The following is a 25,291-nucleotide window of genomic DNA, read 5'->3' as shown; positions in this document are numbered from 1 at the left end:
GAAATTGAGTCCTAGTATGCTTGGCTGCTCCTTTCCACTGTATAGTAAACTTCAGAAGAGCATGATCACTCGCGCCTAATGATCCTTCCACTTCTACCCCACTAACCAGGTCATCAACATTGGTTAGGACCAGATCTAAAATGGCTGTTCCTCTTGTTGCTTCTCCCACTTTCTGGACAATGAAGTTGTCTGCAAGGCCAGTGAGGAATCTGTTTGACCTTATGCTCTTGGCTGAGTTTGACATCCAACAAATATCCGGGTAATTGAAGTCCCCCATTACTACTATCTCCCTTCCTTTTGCATGCTTGGCCATCTGTTCCAGGAAGGCATCATCTATGTCCTCCGTTTGGCTTGGGGATCTATAGTAAACTCCCACAATGAGGTCTCTGTTATTCTGCTCTCCCTTGATTTTGACCCAAATGCTCTCACTTTGGCTTTGAGGTTCTAAATCTTGGATCTCTTCACAGGTATACACATCCCTGACATATAATGCCACTCCTCCGTCTTTCTTGTCTGGTCTGTTTCTCTGAGAGCTCAAGCTCATCTTGTTTATTTCCCATGCTTTGCGCATTAGTGTACAGACATTGAAGTCCATTAATCATTCCCCCGTGTCTTTTATTTAATAATTTTTTCCTCCCACCACTAGGTCTGCATGCTGTTTGCTCCATTTGGTCTATGACATTTGGATGATCATCTTCATCAATTGATAGACTCCTACCTTCAGGAGCACTGTCTCCCTCCCCCACATTAGTCAGTTTAAAGCCCTCCTGATGAGGTTTCTGAGATTTTTGGCAAAAACATTCCTCCCAACCATTGTGAGGTGCAGCCCATCGCTTGCCAGAAGTCCATCTTCAAGAAACTGCAGTCCGTGATCTAAGAATCCAAACCGTTCCTGTTTACACCATTTGCGAAGCCAGCTGTTCACTTCCACTATTTTTCCCTCTCTCCCTGGGCCACGTTGTTCAACTGGGAGGACTGATGAGATGACAATTTGTGCATTTAATTGCTTCAATTTCCTGCCAAGAGCCTCGTAGTCTCTTTTGATCTTCTGGAGGCTATTGCTTGCAGTGTCATTGGTTCCCACATGAACCAAGAGGAAGGGGTATTTGTCAGTGGGTTTTATGATTCCTTGCAGTCGTTCAGTTACATCTTGGATCTTAGCCCCGGCGAGACAGCACACCTCCCGAGACATCTTGTCAGGCCCACAGATCACTGCTTCTGTTCCCCTCAGTAGGGAATCCCCTAACACCACTACACTCTTAGGTTTGGTCGGGGTTCTTCCGTGAGCTGTCCGTTCCAAGGTCGCCTGCACATTCCCTGAGGACTGACTTTGCCGCTTGTCTTCATATACCTGATCGACTGTAATGAGGGAGAGATCCTCAAATGGAGTCTGTTCTTCGTCTTCCATGCTAGGGGAGAGGACTTCAAAGCGATTGTGTATTTCTAAACAATCAGAGCGAACCCTGGGCCTCCTACTTCTTTGAGTCACGTTTCTCCATATATCTGGCACCTGTGTTGGTGAACTAGCCTCCTTCTCAGAGGTGTCCCCTGTCTCCTCCTTGGTGGAGACGGTGTTCTCTGTTGCTTCCAAGAAGAGCTCCAGCTCTGTAATTCTTTGGAGCGTAGCTACACATTCCTCCAGTTGCTGGACTTTGTCTTCTAAGAGGGCAATCAACATACAATTGCTGCAGGTAAAGCTGCCTGCAACCTTTGGCAAGATGGCAAACATTGCGCAGGAACCGCAGGCGACTGTAGCTGTTCCCTCACCCTCCATCTTGAAAACGTGTCGTTGGGGGTGGCTACAGTGGTCCTCCTTCTTAAAAAGCATGAAGACAGGATAAATAACCCCCCCAAAAAACCTAGGTCTCCCCCAACAAACGTTTGAGACTAGCTCCCCTAAATCTAAAAGATGGATCAAACTGCCCTGCAAGCTCTGATAAGCTCCTCCCACAGCTAATCACCTGACTCAACAGAAACCCTGCCCCCTCTGACCTTTGCACAGGGAGAACAGCTAATCAGCCACAAAGAAACACACACACAAGAAAACCCCTTTGCTCCTCCTTTATTTAACTTAAAACCTGCTACTTCTCCAAATTTAGAAATCTGTTCCAGAACCCTTGGTATCCTAACCAGAGGGTCTTCCACAGTTACCACCACATCATCTGTGAATGCCTTCAGTTTACAGTGGACCTCGGGTTACAGACGCTTCAGGTTACATATGCTTTAGGTTACAGACTCCTCTAACCCAGAAATAGTACCTTGGGTTAAGAACGTTGCTTCAGGATGAGAACAGAAATTGTGCAGCGACGGCGCAACAGCAGCAGGATGCCCCATTAGCTAAAGTGGTGCTTCAGGTTAAAAACAGTTTCAGGTTAAGAACGGACCTCCAGAACGAATTAAGTTCTTAACCCAAGGTACCACTGTATATGCTTTATAACCCACTGCTATCGCTTTGATTTCTTCATCAGATCTAAGTCTTCTGGCCAATAATGGTAACAGGAGACATCCCTGTCTTATACACTGGAATTATACACTGCAAACGGAAAGGCTGCCTTTTGAAAGACATACCATTCGGGCTTCTGGTCTGAGGGATTCATTTCACTGCAGCTAAGCACACACTCCTTATTGAAATAGGAGGCTCACACAGACACCAGTGTCCCCCACATTCCATGTTTCAAAGAAGGCATTCATTGGCAATGCTAAGTCACCTTTTTTTGTCCTCAGGTCTGCAAATATTGGTCTTTGCATTCCACAGACTGCATTTCAAGTCTCTGAATGGATACCCATTTATTTTATTTTAAATCAATGGAAAGCCTTGCTTTCAATCCCCATTCAATGCACACACAAAATTACATTTACAAAGTATAGGTAGAAGAGTGGGGGAGGGGGGAGCCAAACAAAGATGAACAATAAAAATGAGGTTGTTATATCGTAATTCTCCCTACTCCTTTTTTAAAAACCCTCATAAAATACTTTGCACCAAGAAGGTTCCAATGTCAGTCCCTGATATCTCCAGTAAGAGGTGTCTGTAGTAAATAAAGTCGGAAGAGACTGAGTAGTGTGTGCAATACACAGCTAGATGGGCAAATGATTGGATCAAGTAGAAGGTATCTCCCAGTCCTCCTGGATTTCACATCCTGTTTGGCTTTTGTGATTCACCAGTTGTCCTGCATACACTTCAAAGTATTATCTTTGCAGACCCTCCAAGTGTCCCTATTTTCCAGGGATGTCCCTGATTTAGAGAAGCTGTCCCAGTTTTTGATTTGATCCCAGACTGTCCCACTTTTCCTTGGGACATCCCTATTTTCATGGGAGAAATGTTGGAGGGTATGGCGTTATACAACCTCTGAGCTGTCTGAAGGCAATCATGTATAGGGAATGTTTTTTTAATTTTTTATGTTTTTATATCTGTTGGAAGCTGCCCAGAGTTGCTGGAGCAACCCAGCAAGATGTGTGGGGTATAAATAGTAAAATTACCATTATGGAATGAGATGTCCCTATTTTCATGGGACATGGAGGGTATGTCTTTGTGGTCAAGGCTTAAGGACTTAAAAGTTGGTGCTGATTTTTAAAATGTAGGCTGAGATGCTCAGGAAGCTGATATTTCCACTAAATATAACATTTTGCATCTTCTTGCTTCATTTGTGTACAGTCATGGAACACACATTACACCCTGATCAAAGCTTCGAATTCTCGCATTTGTTAGAACAGACCTTGACTGCATCCACACATCCCCTTCTGGGGATAGTAAATAGCTTGCTAATGAAGAAGATCAGAAGACCTATCATTAGAAATGAGCTACAACAGGAACCCTCCATCTCGGGACAATCCAATTAGAGAGTCACACAGCATGCCTTGCTTCTGTTCTAATGAACTGTGATTGCATTTGTTTTCAGCAACATCTGTGCTCATTAAGAGTTATTGAGTATTTGATTACTAATAACAGAAATGAACAGAAAAGCCAGCCTCTGTTTAGGGAAAGAGGGAACTAAAAGGTAGTCTTGGTGTTTTCTTCTTCAACAATATGAAGGCTTAATGCCTGAGAACACTGGAGTTCAATTTAACTGTGGATGACTTGATCTTTTTTTAAACATAAAAAATCTGTAGTGGTCCTGGCAGTGATGGCTTCTGAAGATATTAGAAAGGTCAAAGACTTGCACATTTGTGGAGAAAGGGGTTGATCAGCCAATGAAGAGAAAGAGAATGCAGAAGGCCCATGGCTGAATAGGATTCATCACTTTAGGAGCTGAAGCTTAATTTTTGCAAATTTCTTCAGTGAGGGGTCTTCAAAATATGTTTTTGGGTGTGAAGGATTCAAATTTGCTTTTTTTTTTTACTGAACAACATTGAGCTTGGTAAATCTATGTTTGATTAAAAAGCACATAAACTGCTCTCAGAAAACCAAATAATTTTAATTTTCCCTTCTGAAAATACCAGGTGATGTTACAAAAATAGTTTCTCTGCATACAATATTACCTGGTACTCATAAAACAACATTAGAAAGTAACAACATCAGTTAATAAGAAATTTAAACAACGTTTCATCAAGCCTTGCTTTGATTTGTTTTTGGACACCAGCCTCCAACCTGCTTCCTGGCCTCTGATGTAGTCCTCATGTTTCTCATGTGTAGACACACTGGCTGCTGCTTCTGTGACTTGTTTCACATACCTCTCCATGACAGGGCCACTGGGGAACTTGCATGGGCTCACCAATGAACTACTTCAATTCCACTGCAGTAAGTTTACATGTCAAAGGAGATTCATATACCCCATCAGACCAGTCTGTCAGCTCCAACAGGGACAAAGCACTGGGGGTGATGGAAGGTGTCTTCCTCAGATGTAGAGAAAGATCTCCCAGTCTGTCATCATCTCCACCCCTCAAGTCAACAACCTTTTGGATGCCAGCTCTCCTCACTGTCGTCTGAGCACAAGAGTGTCTGGATTATCATTTCACTGAATGCAGCTGTGATGGCCTGGGAATCCGATTCAGAGGATGAACCAGAGGAATCCCAGCCTGCACAGGAGTCCCCGCCTCCAGGGCCGGCTGAACTGGGGCAGGGCCTTGATTCTGAGGTGCCTACACCTGTGCCGGATCCTCAGGAACAGGCACCAGGTGAATCCATTCTGGCCCCAGAGGTGGTTGAGGACTCAGTGTCTACAGGTGAGTCTCCCCCTGGGCCCAGTAACCCTTCAGCCTCTCCTGAACTGCAGAGGCTCAGGGCAGAGAGGCGAAGGGAACTGGTTTCTCCCAGGAGGAGTGCTCGCCTTAAGGCCAGGAGAGGCGGGTCTCCTGGGGGCCGGGACCGCCCCTGGCCTCAGAGAAGATAAAGGCCAGTCAGCCCGGTCCCAGGTTGCGGAAGCAACGTCGTCGTTGAGTACCTGCTCCTACCCGGACCCAGACCTGACCTTCCAGTGTTCCTGTCCCCGCCCGGCTTCCTGCTTCGGACCTCGCCTTGTTCCTTGTGAACTGTTTCCAGGCTAGTGACTCAGGACTGGACTTTGACTACGACAACGGTAACCTTCCCCCCGGGACTAGCACAGCAGCGCTGAGTGCTGAATGGTTGGCAAAACAGCATCCGCCACAGCCTTCTTTTGCAATATAACTTCCCACAGCTGAAACAAGATATGGTGTGGGCCTTCCACCCGAGTGTTTTGCTTTGATGTTGAACCAACAGGGGTAGTACATGCAAACAATGTATTCCACTATCAGTCTTAAGTTGTTTAGCTGTTTGCTATCATTCACCACCTTGAATGCCTCACTGGGCCAATTTCAAATCCATGGGAAGTTTCCTGTCTTTACGGCCTGTGTGATCTGATACCCATATGCTTGATCAGTAGACAGATCCTTTATGGCATTGCCGCTCAGTGAAGCAAGAGGCTCTCCAATTAAGAGTTTGGTGAATTATCAGTTTCAAGATCTGTAGCTGCATCTAGCATTTTGCCAATGTTACCTGTTGGTGGGGAGGGCACAAAGTAACCAGATCGGCTTATGACCAAGCCCGACCTCTACTGAACGTATGGCTCCACCCAGAGTTAACATTTGTAGAATCACCTCCAATGACCTGTAGGCAATTATCAATGCCCTTATTCATGAAATCTACAAGATTATTTGCAATAACGTCAGCTGGTTTTTCTCTCTTTGAGCCTTTCTCTAGAGTTAAGAGGTCCACCTGGCTCACTGCACACAGAATAATGCTGTTCTGATATTATGCATGGTTGTCAAAGAAGAAGCCATCAACTTCACCATTCTGGCAAAGATCATTAAAGTCCTGATCCAGGGGTTTAATAACCTTTTCTTCAGTTACAAGTCTCTTGCCTTCTTCAGTGATCAAGCCAGCATCCATAAAGAGAGCTGTGGCAATGTGTCAGGCTGCCAGGCAAGGCTAGCCCCTCTCTGTAGATAACAGCACAAAGCAAAAGCAGTCTTTTGGCAGCAACAGAGAGGTTTATTAAACACAGCACAAACATTCAACGTCCATTCTCATCGTGCAGGTGCTCCCAACTGAGCTCCTCCTACTTCCCTCTAGTTACTTCCGTCTTCCCATCTCCTCACCACATGATCCCTCCACCACTGAGCCTTCTGAGAGGCTGCCCTATCCAGACGCCTGGCTCTAGGGCTCATGGGCTGCACACTTTCTAGTGAGGGAGATTCAACTAGCTCTCTCTCTTCCCATTCCTCTCCCCTTGGTTGCTCTTCTCCCAGCTCAGTCCAACTGTCAGTTTCCGAACTGTGTCCTTCTGTGAACCATTGCTCTAGGTCAGGGGTCTGCAACCTGCGGCTCCGGAGCCGCATGTGGCTCTTTTACATCTTTGCTGCGGCTCCAGGGCGGATACTAGCAAGGGGAGGAGGCGCATTGTGCGCCCCGACACTCCTCACTGTGGCGGGCGCTGTACTGGCTGTGACGTCGCATGGGGGCGGTGCGTGCGTTAGTCACGCACTGTCCCGACGTCACCTTCCCGCCCGCTGTCAGATTGTGGCTCCAGAGATATATTTGTTTTAAATGTCGCAATGGTTTTGCGGCTCCCAGTTGTTGTTTTTTCTTCGGAAACGGGCCCAAGTGGCTCTTTTTGTCTTAAACGTTGCAGACCCCTGCTCTAGGTCAATGATATCCTCCTGCTCCAGAGGAGCTTCAGGATCAGGCTCTTGTGCGAAGGGAGAGGGGGGCTCCCACCATTCTTCCTCAGAGCAATACCCTTCAGTCTGATTCCTGACATAGCAGCTATAGCACACAGGCCAATACCACGTCTGGTGCTCTGCACAGCAACATTGTGTATTTCTATTGTGGTTGTCTTTTTCTTAGAAGTGGAATGCGTTCTTGGTTTCCTAATGTCAGTTCATAATTCCATCATTTCCATCTTGGGCATCAGCTATTTGTTCCTTATTTTCATCAGCACATAAAATTATTTCATTTGATGGCATTGAAGCACCTTCCTTCTCTGCTTACATTCAGAAAGCTGCCTTCTCTTGTCTTCTTGATGCTTCTGCCTTTTAACTTTTCTGTTACACTCAGGCAGGTCTGGCAAGCTAATCTGATGTGGTCCAACAGAAGTAGTCTTCTCTCTCTGGCCTTCAGTGAAAGCAAGTTCCTCGTGTGTGTGTGTGTGTGTGTGTGTGTTTGCAATATGCGATTTAATATAAAATACGTATAATATATAAATATAAAAATAGTATTAGTATATAATATAACTGCAAGTACAGTGGTACCTTGGGTTACAGACGCTTCAGGTACAGACTCCGTTAACCCAGAAATAGTACCTCGGGTTAAGAACTTTGCTTCAGGATGAGAACAGAAATCAAACGGCGGCAGTGAGGCAGCAACAGGAGGCCCCATTAGCTAAAGTGGTGCTTCAGGTTAAGAACAGTTTCAGGTTAAGAACGAACCTCCGGAACGAATTAAGTTATTAACCTGAGGTACCACTGTACTTGGCAATCATTTCTAATGATTTTAATGCAATCTTACATCATTTTTTTCACAAAAAAATAATATGGCAAGTTTAAAATTATTAGAAATTCCACAAAAATGTGTAAAAGTCAGGTTTTTTGGTGGTACTGCAACCAATAAGTCAATTTTCCTCTCAATTCTTCAAATGGCGTTAACTTTAATTTGTTATCTACTTCCGATAACAGGTCTTTATATGTCGCCCAATCACTTCCCATATTTTTCTTTTTTACTGCGAAGGCTTCTGGAATCAGCACAACGAACTGTTTCAAAAGGACTGGAGTAAATTTATATTATATATGAAAGTACATTGTAAACATCTGAAAACATTTGTAGGTTTGAGTTGAAATGTTTTGTAATGAGAATATAAGGAACTGATTTACATTTAATGTGGAGAAATACAAAAATAAGAGAGAAGGTAAAAAAAGTGGTTATAGAAATGCTAAGAATAAAGTAATGATGTATGGAAGTCAGAAAAAGAGGCGGGGGGTCGATGCTCTGTTAGAGCAATGCTTGGATTTATTGAATTATGTATTGAAACTGTGATTATGATAAAATTGAATATGCAATAAAAATATTTTTAAAAAATAAAAAGTCAGGTTTTTTATGTAGTTATTTACCAACCAAAACTAAATTATATTAATTGAACAAAAATACTTTGAATTCCCAAGTCAAGTTATAACTTTTTTGCACATCTCATTTTTGGAATTTGATAGTTGAAAAATTCAACATGCCCTGATGGCTGAAAAACTATGCCCCCACCCCACCCCAATCCAGAATACATGTTTTTAAAAGTGGAAATCATACGCCTAGGGTATTTCAAGGCGGAGTCTCTTTAATAATAACAGCAAAGGAAAGGAGAACTTGTGGCAGCCCTGGGCAGAAAGGAACCAGGTATCTTTTGCAATATTAATCTTTCATTTAATTTTTACAAGAGATGCATAATAGATAAGATGAAATATTTTATTAGACCAACTTCTGAAGTGCTAAAAGCTTTAAAGGTGAAGAGAGAGGCATGGGTGTCTGCAGGAATTTATTTTTCCACTGAGGGGGGCAGTAAAGTAAAGAATTTATGGTGGGGGGAGGGGGAGGGAGAGGGAGAGGGAGAGAGAGAGAGAGAATAGTGCCAGTGCACATTGCCTCATTTCTCAGATTCTACAAATTCTAGAAATGTACTCTCTTTGTTAGATCAAAGCAGGGTTCCTTGGTGGATGCCTGTGGAGAGATCCAGGATTCACATCCTTCATCTAGTTATGAGTGCAGCTATACTACACTGCTGGAACGCGGGTGGCGCTGTGGTCTAAACCACTGAGCCTAGGACGCAAGTAGGAGTTGGGATGAGGCTGCTCTGAAAAGCAGTGTGAAGCCTCCCTCCCCAGCTGAGGGATCCCCGCCCCCTCCTGCTTGCACGCAAGTAGGAATGGGACTGGAGCTGCTCCGATGGGAAGGGAGGCATTGCGCTGCCCGAGCCTCGCCACCACCACTCTCGGCCCTCCTTCTCCACCTTCCATGCCTGACATACTGCGTACCACTTCACCACCACCACCACTGAAGAACCAGCAACTCAGTGGCTGCCCAGGCTCATGGAGAAAGGAAACAGAGGCCTCGGAGGAAGGGGAAATGTGGCGGTTGAGGTCAAGGCAGTAGCCGCCCTTTTGCCACCGCCATTGCTGCAGCATTAAAGTCCCGAACATGTAGTATTTATTTATATACTTAATTAAAGTGTCCCCAGATTCATTGAAAAAAATCTGTTAACCTTAACTTAGTCTTGCAGGCCACATGACCCAGAAAAGCTGTCTGTGGATAAATGTTGGCTCCCTCAGCCAGTAAAGCAAGATGAGCACCGCAACCCCAGAGTCGTTCACGACTGGACTTAACTGTCAGGGATCCTTTACCTTTTTTTATACTACACTGACACCACACGTTCTACAGGCCCAGAATTCTCTAAAGACACCAGTATGTTAACAATTTCTCTCTCTCTCTCTCTCTACATATATATATATAGTTTTAAAAGATTGCAAAAATGCTCTGGGCTTTGGAAGGAAGGTGTGGTGGGGATTCCAGAGCTGCACTGATCCTCTTGAATGCTTAAAGAGAAAAATGCATGTTTACAGAGCAGCAAAAAAGCTATGAATGTTACCATCAATTTTATTTATGTGTCTTTTCATAGGTGTTGAAAAATATTACACGATACAAAAAGCCATAAACAGTCTACAACATGTCAACAGTTAAAATTCAGACTAAGACATCAAAATATTAAATGACAATCCATTAATTAATTCATCAAATCACACCACATGATGATTACGTACTAGATGGTAACATTTCAAAGCCACACGAGGCAACTTCCTTACCTGAGGTGCAGTGTTGAAACTGTCTCTACTCCTATTAAAATATCACTTCTCTCTTTGTCTTCTGGGGTTGGAATATGCACACACACAAACACACACACACACACACACACACACTGCCATTTTCCTGACTCCAGAAGAATTCCCTGCCTTGCACCAGAGGCAACCTCACCTGAGAGCACAGTCCCAACCCTGATGGAGAGGGCTGGGGAAGCAGAGAGGGTTGCAAGGAGTTCCCTTTCTGACAATCTCTGTTAGCAGAGCAAAAGTGATGGGGGTGACTGTTGTGGGAGAGGTCCCGGCTTTGCTCTGGTGGAAAGCCCCAAAGGCTTTGTGGATCCCCCAATGAATAGAATAGCATTAGGGTTTTGTTGTTGTTGTTGTTGTTTGTTGTTTGTTTTTGTTTTTTGCTGCTGCATCACACTGTTGACTCATTTTAAGCTTGTGGTCCACCAAGACCCCTAGATCATTTCACATGTACTGCTAGTAAGCCAGGAGTCCCCCATCCTATATTTGTGCATCTGGTTCTTCCTGCCTAAGTGCAGAACCTGACATTTGTCTCCACTGAAATTCATTCTGTTAGTTTGGTCCCAGTTCTCCAAACTGTTAAGGTCATTTTGAATTCTGATTCTGTCTTCTATGGAAATAGCTACACCTCACAGTTTGGTGTCATCTGCACATTTGATGAGCATCCCCTCAATTCCTTCATCCAAATCATTTATAAAGATGTTAAACAACAATGGGCCCAGGACAAAGAGAACCCTGTCACTTGTCACTTTTTTCCAGGATGACGAGGAACCATTAATGAACACTCTTTGGGTTCTTACAGTCAACGAGTAACAATTCCACCTACCAGTTACCCTGTTCAACCCACATTTTACTATTTTGACAAAGTCCCCCAAGCCAGAATATCATGGCCTCCACCTCTCCATCTTCAACTGCGCCTATTTAGAAGAGCTTTTTCGCATTCTGCACAGTGTTATGCAACTTATCTAAAAATCTGCCAAATATAGAAGAGTGCTTCTGAGCATAGACAGAGTTCCTTTCTCCTGGCCAATTAAAGAGCAAGGCTCCGGGTGTTGTGATAACCCCCCGCCCTCCTCCTGCTTTTTTTTCCTGGGAATTGCAGCGGAGCCCTCTACTCTACCTCCCTCGACACAGTTTTGCAACAATGCCGCACGTTATTCTTTTTCGGAAACTTTCGCAGCTCTTGCTTATGAGACCAGGCATGTGCGTGTGGCACAGGCATAGCTGGATTCAACAAGCTGGGGAGGTTTTTGGTTTTTTTTAAGTTGAGTTTACAAACCAAAAACACCCCAAGCGCACCTTTTCTACCCTCTGGAAACGCCCCCCCCCGGCTCCTCCGCCGCGTGCCCGCCTTGCCCGATGCGCCGCCTCCCTGCGCGTTGGTGCTGTCGAGGCTCCCGCAGGAGACGCAGGCAGAGCCGCCCGAGACGGAGCTGGCAGCCGACGTTCCACGGAAAGGATGGCCGAGAGGCTGGAGAAGGTGCCCATCGCACTGACCGAGCCCGCCCCGATGCCCCCCGTGAGTACGGCACGCAGCACCCCGAGCTGCCCCCCGCTCCCCTTTTCCCAGCCACTTTTCTGCCCCCCTTTGCTGGCGGAAACTTTTTTGTTTTGCAAAAAAGTCCTACTTCTACCTTACAGATGGAGCTCTGTCTAACGATTTCGGAGGGATCTGGGGGATTTGCTGTGGACTCACAAATAATGCAGGGGACGGGGGACGGGACGAGACTTTCTTTCCCAGAAAGAGAAAGCCAACTGTTCTCTCCCTCCCCTCGCAAAGGAGCTGGGGATCTTTCCTCAGAAGACTCACACAATGGCAAAACCAGACAGGGGGTCCCTTCTTCTGCTTCTTGGGAAAAAGGGAAGCAGGATCGCTCACTTAGGAACCCTATTCACTTCTTCTTCCTCTTTCTACGTCCCCCCCCCACTCCATTTTGGCACTCCATTCCAGGCACCCCCCTCACGCGTGCGGCTTGAGACATCTTGGAGAGAGGCGCGTGATGTGTGTCTCTGCAGTTCTTGTGCAAAGTGCCTCGGCTAAGGTACTTTTGGCCTGCCCCCCACCCCCAGCATGTGCAGAGCGCCTCAAAGTGATCATATGCAGAGGGCAGGTTCCCACTCCCCCCCCCAAAAAAAAGACCAATGCAATCAGAAAAAATGCCTGACTCACACATCTTTTTATGGCTTTGCAGTTGGCTGATTGGGCAACTGGCCAGGCGGAAGAAAGTCTGGTTTTAGTTGGAACCTCTCTGACACAGCTCGGACCTCTGCTCCAAATACTATAGCAAGCTAGTTAACTTGGGTCTGTGCCCAGAGGCCCCCCAGCGTCAAAATACAAGATCCAGACAGAAGGGTGATTCACTAATTCACAGCATTCCCAGGACCCACACGCACACCTCCCAAATGGTGGTGTTGCACCTACATTCCACCCTGAGGGATTCAGATCTCTCCCCCTACCCCCATGGCCCCATGGACCTTCAGCTGGACGTTAGGGTCAAAGTACAGGGGTGTGGGGAACCAGCAGCCACTAGCAGAAAAGAACAGAACACATTGGAAAAGCTGATTTGGGTCAAGGTGCTGGAAAACCTGGAACAGGGTCTGATCTAGCAAGGGATCTATTCAGAGCTTAGTTTTCTTGATCATTGTGAATCATTTCTCTATTTATTATTTTTATACTATCCCTTATCCAGAAGCATCTCAGAGCAGCACACAAAAACACATTTAGAAAACCCATGCAATCAAGCAGTTCAGCAAAGGACTAAAAGGAGCCAAATCTAACCTAAGTCCTCCATGAAATGCCCACATGAAAAAGATGGGTCTTTAATTGCCTTCCAGAGGCCTCATTGTGCAAAGTGTCACTGTGCAAAGTGCATCAGGGCACTGGCAAAACCTTGAACTGAGACCCATAGTGAGTAGGCAGCCAGTACTATGTTCCCACAGCAGGGGCGTGGAGCTCCACTCCATGGTCTGCCAATGACCCCCTGCTTTACATGCTGCTTCTTCACCCAGTGTTGCAGCCAGAGCCATCTTCCGTGGCAGTCCCACAAGAGAGCATCACAGAAGTCCAAGCTGACATGTTACAAACAATCTGTGCCAGGTGCCAGTGACGTTCAGGCAGCCAACATTCCACAGAACCACCTCAACAGCCAGGAAGGTTCTGTGCCAGGGAAGGAGCCCATTTCCCTGCATACCTGAGCATAGACAGATCGCTCTTTAGTCAGTAGCTCTTTAGGAAGGAAACAGGCTACCAGGAAAAATGGCTGCCAGGGACAGGATTTGGTACTTCTTCAAATACTGTAACAGAAGGCGCTGCTTGTCTCTCTCCCCGCCCCCCAACACCCCCCAGCACACAGTTGCCCCTTTGTGAAGCTGCTACTTCCAGATTAATATGCTCAAGATTGTACTGCACAAGAGATTGCCTAGAAAGAATGGAGGGTCTGGCCCAAGGCCATGTCGTAAATTCACAGCTGAGGTGGGATTTGAATCAGATATTTGAGGCATGAAATACATGGTACTTGAATGTCAGCCCATCGTGGCAAACGCCAGAACACGCCAGTGCCTCTTTTCCCTTGGCATACAGTGGCACCTCGGGTAATTTGTTCTGGAGGTCCGTTCTTAACCTGAAACTGTTCTTAACCTGAGGTACCACTTTAGCTAATGGTAAAGTGGTAACGGCTTCTACGCCACCGTGCGATTTCTGTCTCATGCTGAAGCAAAGTTCTTAACCCGAGGTACTATTGCTGGGTTAGTGGAGTCTGTAACCTGAAGCATCTGTAGCCCAAGGTACCACTGTATTGAATTGTCATCTCTACTTGGAAGCAGAAAGGCCAGTGCACACAAGAAGTTGCCATCCTGGCAAGTGTTTGGGGTTTACTGGGAGGGGGGTGCACAAGTATCTCATTTCTTATATCATATTAAGATGTTTGGAAGTGGAGCATTTCCCTTACAGGAGGGCTGGTAGGTGGAAATCTGGACAATAGGTAGGTTTGCACCTGCCTGTCTCCCCATTCATGTAGGGGTGTCCACATGATGTCCTCCACATCCCAATGTTGTCCTGGACTTTCCCCCTCTAAATGAGGAGTTTTTCAACCTTAGGAAGTCTGAAATGGCCAGAATTGAACCCAAACCCCTCCCCCACTAATGGGCAGGCAGGCAGGCAGGCACAAATCCACATTTTGCTCCAGTGTGGACAAGCCTTTGATCTCTCCCTATCCTCCTGAATGTGAGCCTCTGCCCTCTTTCTTTTCTCTCAGTCTTGTGTAGACATGCATGTGCACACCCCAAATTCAAAATACCCCCTTCCTTGACTGCTTGGTACTTTTGTTGTAATTTTTAAGAGGGTTGAATGGAATTGTTCCTCACTCAGTTTCTGAGCAAAGACTGTGTGTGCCCCATGTGAACCTCCGTGGCTTCACTGCAGATCAGGCGCTCGTCCCCCAAATGGCCTCTGCCTCTCTGATTCAAGTCACTTTGCTTCCCACCCTACTGCAGGCATACTCAGCTGTGATGGCAAAACCCTCTAGTACAAGGCGGCTGCTCAGGATTGGGGCCATGGTGCTTATTGGCGGAGCCATCCTCCTACTCTTTGGGGCCATGGGAGCCTTTTACTATTGGAAGGTGACTGACAAAGAGGTGAGAAGTGAGGGATTTGTTTGGATTTTGTTTGGATCAGATACATTGGGCTCAGGGCTACCTCTGACTGGGCCATGAATGAAAGTTAACCATATTCACCAACAGTTTCTGAAGCTACCAGCAGACCCCTAAGCTGCTCTCCTCACAGTGCCCCAAACCATTCCCAGAAATAAGGACTGTGTGCAGGAGACCCCTGGTATTTTAAACAAGGCCAGGTCTTGGACTGTACTCTGTGTGCTTCCAGGATCCATTTCAGGGGCCAGGATCCATAAAGCTGAGCTACAAAATGTGCTGCTGGTACCTTTTGATGTGTGAAGAAAATGCAAAACAAGCAGCAGTTGTGGAACCAGACCCTGCACTGGAAATTGTCTGTTATCCTTCATTTTTCAAGTGAATAAACTTGTTGATAATCAGGGGGTAGCAGGGGTGCCAACTTGAATGAAAAAATATTGTGGGGGCCCATGTAAGCCCTGCAGAATCAGTCACATGGCACAGTGCATGCCCACCATTTGAATGGAATTCTCATCAACTTTGGGGGACTCAGCCCCCTCAAATATTTTATTGTGGTGGCCAAAGCCCCCAGGGCTGCTATGGAGGGTAGGCCGAATGGAACACTTGGGTCTATTGTCACCATCTGGTAGCTGTGGCAAATGTGTTGCACTTTAGTGTGTCTTCTAGGGAGCCTTATTTAAAGGCAAAGGACTCCTGACAGTTCAGTCCAGTTGCAGACGACTCTGGGGTTGCGGTGCTCATCTCGCTTTACAGGCCGAGGGAGCCAGCGTTTGTCCGCAGACAGTTTTGTGGGTCATGTGGCGCAACAAAACACTGAAACCAATGCAGCGCATGAAAAAGCCGTTTACCTTCCCGCCAGAGTGGTACCTATTTATCTACTTGCACTTTGATGTGCTTTCGCACTTCTAGGTTGGCAGAAGCTGGGATGGAGCGGCAGTAGCTCACCCCGTCGTGGGGATTCGAACCACCAACCTTCTGATCAGCAAGCCCAAGAGGCTCAGTAGTTTAGACCACAGCACTACCCACATCCCTTGAGCCTTATTTAGTGTGCCTCTAATTCACAACAGAATTCAACAAGAGTTTCTGTGGCATATAAGGCAGATCTTGTGCTTTAATTATTAGTGTACAGCAATGTGTTGTGGACAAAGCTGCAGTTTTAAAACTCCAGATCCAAATGTTTCCGTTTTGAACACAGAGACGTCCCTTATTCTGTCAGGTTTCATTTACAATTCAGCCAGCAAAGTTTCAATAAGAAACACAAACTGCCTTAGCATTTCTTCTTGAGAGTTTGCCAAGGTCTTCAGATATTTTATTTCCTCTCATTCTGGCATGGAGATTTCTTCTCTGCTGCTCTTTTACAGCCTTAGCAGGATAGAAGGTGCTACTAGGAATAAAATAAATAATATATCTGCATGCAGCAGATACAATCCAAGCACAATTGCTCACAATTCTTCACAGGGTCCCCTTTCTCCATTCTAGGCCTGGCTTTCCACATGAAAGTAAGTAGGATCTCCAGAAATGTTTGGATTGTTGACTTTAATTTTGTATATTTTGGTTAAAAGAAAAATACTAGGTATAATAGAATTTCTTGGATGCCTTGATCCAAGTTTGGGAAAAATACTTTTTGGTAAGTGAGCCCCAGCAGAGATTTAAAATCAGAAAATATGCAGCCAAGTGAAGTGTGGAAATGTTGTTGTTGTTGTTTAGTTGTTTAGTCGTGTCCGACTCCTCGTGACCCCGATGGACCAGAGCACGCCAGGCACTCCTGTCTTCCACTGCCTCCCGCAGTTTGGTCAAACTCATGCTGGTAGCTTCAAGAACACTGTCCAGCCATCTCGTACTCTGTCGTCCCCTTCTCCTTGTGCCCTCCATCTTTCCCAACATCAGGGTCTTTTCCAGAAAGTCTTCTCTTCTCATGAGGTGGCCAAAGTACTGGAGCCTCAGCTTCAGGATCTGTCCTTCCAGTGAGCATTCAGGGCTGATTTCCTTAAGAATGGAGAGGTTTGATCTTCTTGCAGTCCATGGGACTCTCAAGAGTCTCCTCCAGCACCATATTTCAAAAGCATCAATTCTTCGGCGATCAGCCTTCTTTATGGTCCATATGTGGAAATATGGGCTGTTAAAACTTTAAAACGTCCCCTTCTAAGTTGCCCACCTCCCATGTTCCCCACTTCCCTTAGCAAATGAAGAGACCATACATTTGGTAAGTTAAAATGGTTTACTTACAGCTCTTCAGAGGTCCATACAGCATCAAGAAAATACAGGAACTTTAGCTTAAGTTCCAAAGTTGTGAATTTCTAAATATGTATAGAAACACAAAGAAGGCTTGTTTAAGCCCCACAGCCTAAGCTTGGAGCATCCAGCTTTGACCTCCTTACTGGTAGGTTTCACATGATGGGAGAAAGAGAGCAAAGTGTTTGGTAGTCCTTCCCAAGGTGAGGGGGAATGACCTAGCTAAGCCTGTAAGGACAGCTTACTCTTAACCCCTTCATGCAAGAATAGAGCTAAGCATGTTGGTTGTATGAGGCTGATTTATCCCACGTGGATAACTGGATGAAATGGCAAAAGAAAATTTTTGAAATCTAGCACCCAGCAGCTTGTCACTCACAGGTGCCAATTTTTTATTTCATTGAATTTATATCCCATCCTTCCTCCCAAAAGAGCCCAGGCAGCAATCCCATCCACACATATATCCTGACATGTAAATACTTTGTGCCATGTTCATAATGGCAAACTTTGCTATTTTGATATGCTGCTTTAACCCTTTCTTATCAGTTAATGTTTTAAAAGCACTAAAACTGAAACAGAGTCCCAGAAGGAGTTCTTTTAAACAACATTTCCCCTCAAATTTGGCACGTGGGTTGGGGGTTATTCTTCTGGCTGTAGAGGTTAGATTAATAATAGTGGTGGTGGTGGTGGTGGTGGTAGTAGTAGTAGTAGTAGTAGTAGTAGTAGAAGTAGTTTATTACTTATACACCGCCCATTCGGCCGGGCCTCCCCAGCCACTCTGGGCAGCTTCCAATAGAATATTAAAAACACAATAAAACATCAAACATTAAAAACTTCCCTAAACAGGGCTGCCTTCAGATGTCTTCTAAAAGTCAGATAGTTGTTTATTTCCTTGACATATGATGGGTGGGCATTCCACAGGGCAGGCGCCACTACCAAGAAGGCCCTCTGGCTGGTTCCCTGTAACCTCACTTTTTGCAGTGAGGGGACCGCCAGAAGGCCCTCGGCATTGGACTTCAGTGTCTGGGTTGAACGATGGGGGTGGAGACGCTCCTTCAGGTATACTGGGCCAAGGCCGTTTAGGGCTTTAAAGGTCAGCACCAACACTTTGAATTGTGCTCGGAAACATACTGGGAGCCAATGCAGGTATTTCAGGAGCGGTGTTATGTGGTCTCTGCGACTACTCAAAGTCACCAGTCTAGCTACCGCATTCTGGATTAGTTGTAGTTTCTGGGTCACCTTCAAAAGTGACTGACTGATCGAACCCAAAGGGTGCTCATCAATGGTTCCTCTTCATCCTGGAGAAGAGTGACTAGTGGGGTGCCACAGGGTTCTGTCTTGGGCCCTGTCTTATTCAACATCTTTATCAACGACTTGGATGATGGACTCAAGGGCATCCTGATCAAATTTGCAGATGACACCAAACTGGGAGGGGTGGCTAACACCCCAGAGGACAGGATCACACTTCAAAACGACCTTGACAGATTAGAGAACTGGGCCAAAACAAACAAGATGAACTTTAACAAGGAGAAATGTAAAGTATTGCACTTGGGCAAAAAAAATGAGAGGCACAAATACAAGATGGGGGACACCTGGCTTGAGAGCAGTACATGTGAAAAGGATCTAGGAGTCTTGGTTGACCAGAAACTTGACATCAGCCAACAGTGTGACGCGGCAGCTAAAAAAGCCAATGCAATTCTGGGCTGCATCAATAGGAGTATAGCATCTAGATCAAGGGAAGTAATAGTGCCACTGTATTCTGCTCTGGTCAGACCTCACCTGGAGTACTGTGTCCAGTTCTGGGCACCACAGGTCAAGAAGGACACTGACAAACTGGAACGTGTCCAGAGGAGGGCAACCAAAATGGTCAAAGGCCTGGAAACGATGCCTTATGAGGAACGGCTAAGGGAGCTGGGCATGTTTAGCCTGGAGAAGAGGAGGTTAAGGGGTGATATGATAGCCATGTTCAAATATATAAAAGGATGTCATATAGAGGAGGGAGAAAGGTTGTTTTCTGCTGCTCCAGAGAAGCGGACACGGAGCAATGGATCCAAACTCCAAGAAAGAAGATTCCACCTAAACATTAGGAAGAACTTCCTGACAGTAAGAGCTGTTCGACAGTGGAATTTGCTGCCAAGGAGTGTGGTGGAGTCTCCTTCTTGGGAGGTCTTTAAGCAGAGGCTTGACAACCATATGTCAGGAGTGCTCTGATGGTGTTTCCTGCTTGGCAGGGGGTTGGACTCGATGGCCCTTGTGGTCTATTCCAACTCTATGATTCTATGAAAAGTAGCCTCACATAGAGCATATTGCAGTAGTCCAAGCGGGAGATAACTAGAGCATGCACCACTCTGGTGAGACAGTCCACTGTCAGATAGGGTCTCAGCCTGCGTACCAGGTGGAGTTGGTAGACAGCTGCCCTGGATACAGAATTGACCTGCGCCTCCATGGACAGCTGTGAGTCCAAAATGACTCCCAGGCTGCGCACCTGGTCATTCAGGGGCACAGTTACCCCATTCAGGACCACACCTGCCCATCCCCTGTCCCACAAAAACAGTATTTCTGTCTTGTCAGGATTCAGCCTCAATCTGTGTTTTTTTTTATAAGATATTTATTAAAGTTTCAGAAATAAAAAAAAAGTTACAATAGTAATAATAAGAAGAAGAAGAAGAAAAGAAGAATAAAAAAAGAAAGAAGAGAGTACAAAATACGAAAAAGTAAAAACAATTAAAAACAAATCAATCTTTCCATATCTTGTCTTTCATTCACTTGTTTCCCTGACCTCCTCACACCTCCCCTTTTTGTATTCCAGTTCAGTAAGTTAATTCAGCAAATCCTTTCCCTCTTTGTTTTTATCTTAAACCTTTGTCTTAATATGTAATAACTGTATATTCTCATCTGTTAACAGTCCATTTTTACATACTCCTTATAACATTGCTGCTAAAAACCCCTTAACTTCATTCCAACATCATTCTAACATTCATTAATTTTACAGTATTTCTGTAGATAGTCTTTAAATTTCTTCCAATCTTCTTCCACCGACTCTTCTCCCTGGTCTCGGATTCTGCCAGTCATTTCCGCCAGTTCCATATAGTCCATCACCTTCATCTGCCATTCTTCCCTGGTGGGTAGATCTTGTGTCTTCCAGTACTTTGCAGTGAGAATTCTTGCTGCTGTTGTGGCATACATAAAGAAAATTCTATCCTTCTTTGGCACCAATTGGCTGACAATGCCCAGGAGAAAGGCCTCTGGTTTCTTCAGGAAGGTATATTTAAATACCTTTTTCAATTCATTATATATCATTTCCCAGAAAGCCTTAATCCTTGGGCACGTCCACCAAAGGTGAAAGAATGTACCTTCAGTTTCTTTGCATTTCCAACATTTATTATCGGGCAAATGATAAATTTTTGCAAGCTTGACTGGGGTCATGTACCACCTGTATAACATTTTCATAATATTCTCTCTTAAGGCATTACATGCCGTGAACTTCATACCTGTGGTCCATAACTGTTCCCAGTCAGCCATCATAATGTTATGTCCAACATCTTGTGCCCATTTAATCATAACAGATTTCACTGTTTCATCTTGAGTATTCCATTTCAACAGCAAGTTATACATTCTTGACAAATTCTTAACTTTAGGATCTAACAGTTCTGTTTCCAGTTTTGATTTTTCCACCTGGAAGCCAATTTTCTTATCCAAATTGTATGCCTCCATTATTTGATAATAGTGAAGACAATCTCGCACTTTGATTTTTAATTTTTCAAAGCTCTGCAATTTCAATTTATCTCCCTCTTGTTCCAGAATTTCCCAATATTTCGGCCATTTGGCCTCCATATTGAGCTTTTTCTGAGCCTTCGCTTCCATCGGTGACAGCCACCTTGGAGTTTTATTTTCAAGTAGATCCTTATATCTTGTCCAGACATTAAATAATGCTTTCCTGACAATATGGTTTTTAAATGCTTTATGTGCTTTGACCTTATCATACCACAAATATGCATGCCACCCAAATACATTGTTAAAACCTTCTAAATCCAAAATCCAAAATGTCTGTGTTTTCAAGAAGCAGCCATTCTCTCAGCCAACAAAATAAAGTTTATAAAATAAAGTTTATAAAACTTCATAATAAAGTTTAAGGTCTGGCAGGGCAAATCCACCTCTTTCTTTTGCATCCCTTAGTATTTTGAATTTTATTCTGGGCTTCTTGCCCTGCCAGACAAATCTGGAAATATCTCTCTGCCACTTCTTGAAACAGTCCATTTTGTCCAAAATTTGCAGTGTTTGAAACAAAAACAACATTCTTGGCAATACATTCATCTTTATCACAGCGATACGGCCTAGCAGTGAAAGCTTCAAATTTGACCATATTTCTAAGTCTTTTTTCACTTCAGTCCAACATTTTTCATAGTTATCCTTAAATAGATTCACATTTTTAGCAGTCATGTTAACCCCCAAATATTTCACTTTCTTAACTAATGTTAATCCTGTCCCCTTCTGAAACCTCTCTCTCTCAATCGCTGTTAAATTTTTCTCTAAAACCTTAGTTTTAAACTTATTCAACTTAAATCCTGCAACCTGACCAAATTCTTGAATCAGTTCTATTACTCTTTTAGTACTAGATTCTGGCTCCTGTAATGTTAATACTAAGTCATCTGCAAATGCTTTCAATTTATACTGTTTAGCTCCGACTTGTATACCCTTAACCAATTGGTCCCTTCTAATTATATTTAAAAGTACCTCCAGGACCGATATAAAAAGCAATGGGGAAATTGGGCAACCTTGTCGTGTCCCTTTCTCTACCTTAAATTCCTCTGTCACCACATTGTTAACAATTAGTTTGGCCTTTTGTTCAGAATATATTGCACTTATACCATTTCCAAAACCTTGACCAACCCCCATCCCCTGTAGGTTCTTTTTCATAAAACTCCAAGAAATGTTGTCAAAAGCTTTCTCCGCGTCCACAAATATCAAAACTGCCTTGGTATTAATGTTCACTTGTAATTTCTCCAAAATGTTAATTATGTTTCTCGTATTATCAGACAAGTGTCTGCCAGGGAGAAAGCCTACTTGATCTTTATGTATCTCTTCCACTAATACTTTTTTTAATCTTTTAGCCAAAATGTCTGCAAAAATTTTATAATCCACATTAAGGAGAGATATGGGGCGGTAATTCTTGAGCTGTGTCTTCTCAGACTCAATTTTCGGTATAAGTGTGATGTACGCCTCCTTCCACGACTCTGGTGCTTTTTTCCCTTACAAAATTTAGTGGTTGTATTATCCAACTTTTCAGAGATCTATAGTATCTTGAAGTTAAGCCATCCAGTCCTGGAGATTTGCCCAATTGCATATTCTGGATGGCACCTTCTACCTCCTGTTCAGTTATTTTGTAATTCAACATTAGCTTGTTTTCTTGAGAGATTTTTTGTAGTCCATTTATTTTCAAAAATCGATCTATGTCAATTTCTTTCTGTGGCCCTTGTGTATATAGTTGTTTAAAGTACCTCTGGAAACAATTTCTAATCTCCACTGGGTTCTGTATATTCTTTCCTTCCACTTCCAAATTTGTAACAGTATTAAGTTTTTGTCTTTTTTCATTTGCCAGGCCAGCAATTTCCCACATTTATTAGCCGATTCAAAAGTCTTTTGTCTCATCTGTTTAATTTTCCATTCTATTTCCTGATTCATCATTTTCATGTATTGTACTTGATGTAACTTTATTTCTCTCAAAATCTCTTGCGACTTTGGTTTTGCTCTCAATTTCTTCTCACCTTCCTTTATTTTCTCCAGAATTTTATCTTTCTTCTCATTTTGGGTTCTCTTCTTTATTGCATTCTGTTGTATCAGAAACCCTCTCATGACCGCTTTACTTGTGTCCCAGATTACTCTTTTTTCAACAGTAGTATTCATGTTAATCTCAAAATAATCTCTCAGGGTTTTTTGGGCCTTCTTGATCACTTCTTCATCCCTAAACAAGGTGTCATTCATCCTCCATCTGAAAGAGCCAATTGGTGTTAGTTTCATTTCCATCTTTACAGCATTATGGTCGGAGCAGGTTTTAGGGCAAATTTCCACTTTTCTTGTCTTTGGAGAGGGTCCTCTAGTTACCCAAATTTGGTCAATTCTTGTCCATGTCATTTTGGCTTCAGAAAAGAAAGTTCCCTCTCTGCCCAAGGGGTTCTTTGTTCTCCAAATATCAACTAGATCCAAATTGTCAGTCATCTCAAAGAAGGTTTTCGGTAGCCTACCGTCCTTAGTAACTACCTGTCTCTGTGCCTTGTCCATATTTGTGGATACCACTCCATTCATGTCCCCCATCATAATCACATTGTAATCCAAATAGTCCATCAGAGTCTCATGCAACTTTTTAAAAAAATCTGATTTCCCCTCATTTGGTGCGTAAACTCCTACTATCAAGAATTTCTCTCCTTGTAGTTGAATTTTAATTGCCACGAATCTTCCTTGGTCATCTTTAAAAATAAATTTCGGTGATAGACTTTCCTTTGCATAGATCACTACTCCCCTTTTTTTGACTTTGTCCGATGAAATAAACTCTTGACCCAGTCTTTTATTAATCAATACTTTTCTGTGTAGCCTTACAACATGTGTTTCCTGTAAATAAATCAAGTCCAATTGTTCCTTTTTTTAATAAATGAAAGACTCTTTTCCTTTTTTGGGGGGAGTTCAAACCATTAGTATTCCAGCTTAAAAGTTGCAAAGCCATGATGTAATTACTCTGCTTTTCCTCCAACTGCACCAAGTGTTTGTTCTTGTTCTGTCAGTGGTGTTATTGTCACTTTCTCTGAGCAGTCCAATCCAAAGGGTAATGTAGCTATATCTAGTATTCCTCTTTTTAATAGTCCTTTGTCCGATGCTTTTTGTTTTGGTCTTCTGTCTATCGGTTCTCTGTCCAATGCACTTAGCTCTTCTCCAGATTCTTTCTGCAAGTCTTCTCCACGGTCTTTCAAAAATCTTTCTTTGTTGTCCACTGATCTTATTTTTATCTTTCTTCCTTTAAGGCTAAAGGATAGACCTTGGGGGAATTCCCACCTGAAAATGATTCTGTTACTTCTCAACAGGGCGACCAAGTCACCGTAGTTGGACCTAAGATCCAAAAGGTATTTCGGAATATCTTTAAAAATCTCCATTCTTGATGTATTTCCAAAGTCTTCTGAAAGTGCAGGCCCAAAATTTTGTCTCTCTCCTCTTTTGTTCGGAGGGTAATCAAGCAGTCTCTCACCCTGCTCTTCTTCCCCCTCTTCCAAGCCTAAAAGCACTCACTATCTTAAATTCTTCCTTCTCCCAATCTAAATCCCCAAAGTCTGCAAATTCCTGCGTAAGAAAGTCAGTCAGACTGTCCTTCTCTATTTCAGGGACAGCCCTGATCCTCAAGTTCGTTTGTTTCTCCTTCAATTCAATTATAGAAAGCATCGACCTGTGATCCTCAAGTTGCCTGTGTATGACTGGTATCTTCTCCTCTACCACAACCTCTTTTTCCTTGGCTTCTTCAGCGATCTGTCGGGTCGAAGTAGATTCCTGTAACAATTTCTCTATTGTTTCTGTATTAGTGTTCACCTTTTGTCCCAGATTGTTAATGCTTATGCTGTTTTGATCAATTTTAGTTGATGCTTCAGCCACTTGTTTACTTAATTTTTCCAGCGATTCATTTATTTTGCCTAGTGCAAGTGCTAAAACATCCTCAGATGCCATAGCTTTTGACTTAGATTGTATGGTTGCAGCCGCTGATGGTGCAGAAGGGCCAGATGTTGATGCTCTTCGCTGCAGCCAGGATTTCCCAGATCTCGTTGTTTTGTCTTGGAACAAATCTACTTTTTCTTTTCCATCTGCCATAACACTTTAGCTGGAACCCAAGGTCAATCTCACGGCTATAATTTGTTTTGAAGTGGAAAATTCCCCTGGCCCAATTGTTGTGACAATTTCAAAGATTTCCTCTAGGGGGACACTGTAACAGTCAGAACTTGTTGCTTTAAAAAGTAACTCTTTTGTAGCCCCCATTTCACCAAATAAGCAACAATTTCAATTTCAGTTACTTCTCAGTCACTTTGAGATCAGGAGGAGATAACCAGAAACAATATATCTCCTTTGC

General features: G+C 43.9%; 2 protein-coding genes across 2 annotated transcripts in view; one reads left to right on the top strand and one right to left on the bottom strand.

The window, feature by feature from the left end:
- Positions 1-25,291, bottom strand: part of LOC310713831 (uncharacterized protein) — a gene marked incomplete at its 3' end in the record, with an annotated part of 476,441 nt that overhangs the window by 343,380 nt on the left and 107,770 nt on the right. The gene's annotated exons all lie outside the window — the stretch shown is intronic.
- The window catches only part of CNMD (chondromodulin), a 30,370-nt gene continuing 16,759 nt past the window's right edge, over positions 11,681-25,291 (top strand). The window contains exons 1-2 of the mRNA XM_083519620.1: positions 11,681-11,836; positions 14,809-14,949. Coding sequence (XP_083375746.1) covers positions 11,777-11,836; positions 14,809-14,949 — 201 coding nt within the window. The 5' untranslated portion in view covers positions 11,681-11,776. The remainder of the gene's footprint in view (positions 11,837-14,808; positions 14,950-25,291) is intronic.

The sequence above is a fragment of the Podarcis liolepis genome (assembly GCF_965112155.1).
Source record: "Podarcis liolepis genome assembly, chromosome: 8".
NCBI lineage: Eukaryota > Metazoa > Chordata > Lepidosauria > Squamata > Lacertidae > Podarcis > Podarcis liolepis.
This window is presented reverse-complemented; position numbering and strand designations above follow the sequence as displayed.